Source organism: Poecilia reticulata, unplaced genomic scaffold (genome assembly GCF_000633615.1).
Source record: "Poecilia reticulata strain Guanapo unplaced genomic scaffold, Guppy_female_1.0+MT scaffold_159, whole genome shotgun sequence".
NCBI classification, from domain to species: domain Eukaryota; kingdom Metazoa; phylum Chordata; class Actinopteri; order Cyprinodontiformes; family Poeciliidae; genus Poecilia; species Poecilia reticulata.
The window spans coordinates 122,433-126,717 of NW_007615017.1; the positions used below are offsets into that span (position 1 = coordinate 122,433).

The following is a 4,285-nucleotide window of genomic DNA, read 5'->3' on the forward strand; positions in this document are numbered from 1 at the left end:
CATCCAACCATCATCCAACCACCATCCAGCCACCATCCAACCATCATCCAACCATCATCCAACCACCATCCAACCACCATCCAACCACCATCCAACCACCATCCAACCACCATCCAACCATCATCCAGCCACATCCTGAACACGCCTCTCAAAGCTAATTGTTGGTTTATTGTCAGTAATGTCTCAAACTTATAGTAGCTGTCAATCAAAGCACTCATTTTAGGACATTTTATTAACAGAAATAAATATTAATATCGATTTAAGAACATTACATCATCTAAAACAAACTATCAAAGCCCCCTGCGGTCATAATCAGCCGCTCTGCTCTGCTGCTCAGAGTAAGACGCCCCTCCCTTCAACATGGACTCTTGTGTGTTTGTCCAGATTTCCTTTCTGGATGAATCTTTGTCCACAAAAATCACAGGAAAACGGTTTCTCTCCCGTGTGGAGCCTCATGTGTATTTTTAAGTTGGACTTGTAGCCAAACCTTTGTCCGCACACTTCGCAGGCGAACGGCTTCATGCCTGTATGTGTCCTCATATGGATCTTCAGGGACTCCTTGTGGCTGAACCTTTGTCCACAAACATCACAGCCAAACGGTTTCTCTCCTGAATGCAGCCTCATGTGGATTTTGTGCGACTCCTTGTGGCTGAACCGCTGTCCGCACAGATCACATCCGAAGGGTTTCTCCCCAGTGTGGCTCCTCCTGTGCTTGTTCAGGTTGGCCTGTTGGCTGTATCGCTGCCCACACACGTCGCACTCAAAGGGTTTCTCCCCCGAGTGGCTCACTGTGTGCCGGTTCAGATGCGCCTTCTGGCTGAATCTTTTCCCACAGACGTCACAACAGAACGGTTTGTCTCCAGTGTGGATTCTGGTGTGCTGGTTCAGATGGGCCTGCTGGTTGAACCTCTGACCACAGACGTCGCAGCAGAAGGGTTTCTCTCCAGTGTGGATCCTCATGTGGATCTTCAGATCGGTTCTCCTGGTGAAACTTTTCCCACAGTCACAACTGAAATACTTCAGCGCAGGTTGATCTTTACTGGGTGAATTGATGTCTTTCTGCTTCCGCTTCTCGTTGCAGTTCAGAGAGCGAATGATGGAGTGACCCGTCATGTGTCTCTGGAGGGAGCGCTTGCTGGCGAACTGGTTGTTGCACTCGGAGCAGCTCAGGGTCTTGTTTCCCGGAGGAGTCCAGTCGTCTTCGGCTCCGGACTCGGAACCCGATAAGGGCTTCAGGTCAGCTTCGCTGCGCTTCGATCTATCGTACTCCTCACTTTCCTCGGTCTCTGAGGAGATCAGGGCGTCTCTGTGAATGCGGCGGTCAAGCCTTCTGCTGGACCCTGCTGCTTCACCGTCCTCTTCATCACTTTCTGCCTTCGTCTGGTCAGCCGAGCTGCTTGGAAGATCTTCATCTTCTGCTTGATGACGATGTGAGAACAAAGGTTTCTCTTCTTCTTCATCGTCGTCTTCGTCATTCTCACCCTTCACAATGACTATATTTAAAGGGAACGCGTCTTCAGTGGGAGGGAGCTCCTCCTCTTCCTCCTCCTCTTCCTCCAGGCTGCTCCACAGCTCCTCCTGTTCCTGCTTAATGCAGACGGCCTCCGGATCCGGCTGGTCCGCATCAGAACTCTGGTCTTCAGGAGGATCTTCCTCCACCAGCAGCATCAGCTGAACATCTGCAGAGAAGATGGCAGAGCTGGGATTAGTTCACCTGAAGCCAAGCCGAGAAGGCGGAGTCTGCAGTCCGAGAGAACAGGCCGAAGGTTCGGTGGTCAACCTGCGGATCTTTCTACCGTCCTTCAGGATTCAACGACCCGAGTGTCCAGGTCGGCTAACAGAAACAAGGTATTTATTACGCAGAGATCAGAGAAATGTCCCTGAAGATGGAAAGAAAAGATTCACACAGGATTTTACATAAACACTTTTACTGACCTCTGACCTCCAGCTGAGAAAGAAAACCTTAAATGATTAACAGAATGTGTTAACAGACATTTTGACAGCCAATGTGGTCCAGCTGCTCATGGATCTTTGGCACATCCTGTGGTTCTGGTCTGCATGCTAAAGTCCAAACCCCCTGCTGGAGAAACACTGCTACTGCAGAGGAGGCTCCGTTCAGCCGCCTGGAGGGAATCGCACCGACGGCTGGTTCTGATCCACTTCCAGCTGCAACAGTGGAAAAGCTGCTGATCATCATCTACCGTAACGCTGCACCAGAACAAGCCTGAAACGATCCACAAGATTCACCGGGAGGATTTAATCAGATCCCAGTCCTGGAAAGATTTTCTCATTTTCATTTGTTTCATCTAGAGACGTTTCTAAGTGTCAACCCATCCCGTCTGCTGGTCATTAAAGCTATGTTGCCTTTATGGACACAGATTTAAACACAATGTTCCAGTAAAACTTTCATGTTAAAATGATTCGGTTGAAAAATATTGAAATAAAAGTTAGAGCCCTGAGCGCAGTTAGCTGCAGCCAAGCAAGCTAACGGCTACATTTAGCTCTTCTTCCTCTAAATGGTCAGAAATGTTGGATTAAAACTCTTTGCAAGAACTTAAAGGAGAAACAGAAACAAACTAGGCATCATGGAGCCCGTCTCTAACCACAGCAGAACTGAATGGTTGCCATGGAGATTAAAGAGGTTCTCAAACATGAAAGAATGAAGGAAAAACTCCATGTTTGTTTTTAATGAGGGAATAACAGAACAGCTCAAAAAAGTGGATTTTACAAAATGCCCCTTTAAAATACTGGAAAGTGTTTTAATTACGCTAAAACTTTACTCTTAAAAAATACATCATATCAGACATGGGGAATTTATATAATTTATATAAATCCTAAGATTCAAAACTAATCAGCAAATCTAAATAAGACAGTAATATCACATTTCTGAGTCAAAAGACCTAAAAACAGATTTTAAGTTTTAATTTGGAGACCAATTTAGTTTTGGAGTTATTATAATTACTGAGTTTAAATAATGCGGCCAAAGTGCCTTGTTGATTACCGTGAACAACGGCGCCCCCCAGTGGTCAGGCTGATGTGTTCACGTAAACAGAAATGCCACTCACAACATGGCGGCTACGTTGACCTGCTGCTCGGACGCTCTAGCCTGCTGTCCGCAGCTAGTAGCTGCTGAACAGCAGCAGGAGACCTCCGAGCTTTGCAGACACGGTCCCTGACGTGACCAGTCCACCCAGTCCACCCAGTCCACAGCTGATAATGGGAAAGAAAAGACACCAACCGGGATGTTCGGGGCTGAAAGCAGCATCCAGTATTTCGTGTCTCTGCTCCTCTGCTGCATCCAGCCGCTGTTTGACCTGCTGTCTCCACATCTCTGCTAGCTTTTCTCTCTCCAAACTTTCCTTTAACAGTTACTGAGCAGCTCCAGCTCAGCCTCGAACCGTTTCTCTTCTTTCCAGAGTTCACCAACTGCTGCTGTTTCTGTCTCTAAGCTTCATTAACTCTCCCGCTGCTGCTCCGTGGACAGAAACCCGACAAAACGCGAAGGACGGCGCTCCGACTAGCTCTGCTAACTGAACACAGTCACGAGTCTGCGCACTGGGGTTCATGCTGGCCTCCGGGAAACGAAACACCCGGAAATCCAACGTCAACATGTCCGCCATATTGGGAGGGAAATGCGTCCGATGTATAATTTAGTAAAGATTAGGAGCTTAAGCCGTTTTGAAAGCTCCATAGTTTATTCTTCACAAATAGCTTTAAGTTTAAATATCAGAAAAAGAGACATAATAAAAACGTTTCTGTATTTCAGTAACAAACGTTTATATTCACTCAGATTAGTGTTCCTTTCAACAACCTGGAGAAGGTTTGGCTCTTTAACATTCTGACATATGGAGAATTTTCCAATCACGAGGTTAAAGGTCAAGTACAGATGGGTCTTCCAGATGGACAATGACCCTCAGCAGACCACCATGTTAGTCAGAAAGTGACTGAATGAGAACTAAGTGCACTTTCTGACGCAGCCGTCACAAAACCACTTAGTTTCACAGTTTTGCCCTTTCAACCTCAGACACTTTGCTGCGTTCAGAGACTCTGGAGATATGAGAGATGTTTGCTTCCTGGAGGATTCGACTGTGTTGAGGTTTTAAATTTGACCCAATTGCCAGTGTTTGCATGTGACATTTGTAAAGCGCCAGTTCGATGCTAAGACACTCACTGGATCCTCACCGGCACTGCAAACAACTGTCCTCCTCAGAAAGGAGAGAAGAGCCGAATGAGGTGACCGTCCATGTTGGTTCAGCATTTGGAGGATGACCAACGCGGACCGGAC

At 47.0% G+C, this 4,285-nt stretch overlaps 1 protein-coding gene across 1 annotated transcript; it reads right to left on the minus strand.

Moving 5' to 3' along the window:
* Nucleotides 1–213: 213 nt before the first annotated feature.
* Nucleotides 214–3,621, minus strand: LOC103460041 (zinc finger protein OZF-like). Its single transcript, XM_008402008.2, has 2 exons — nt 3,239–3,621; nt 214–1,679 (listed from the first exon to the last, which is right to left on the minus strand). Exons 1-2 carry the CDS (start codon nt 3,327–3,329, stop codon nt 334–336), a joined length of 1,437 nt encoding a protein of 478 aa, XP_008400230.1. The 5' UTR covers nt 3,330–3,621; the 3' UTR covers nt 214–333.
* Between the last annotated feature and the right edge of the window lie 664 nt (nt 3,622–4,285).

What these genes read in the sequence shown, in the direction of transcription:
- LOC103460041 (XM_008402008.2), bottom strand. Translation starts at nt 3,329, where the DNA reads ATGTGGAGACAGCAGGTCAAACAGCGGCTGGATGCAGCAGAGGAGCAG. An exon ending in TTTCAGCCCCGAACATCCCG is followed by an intron (nt 1,680 to 3,238) that starts GTTGGTGTCTTT and finishes TCTTCTCTGCAG; the next exon opens with ATGTTCAGCTGATGCTGCTG.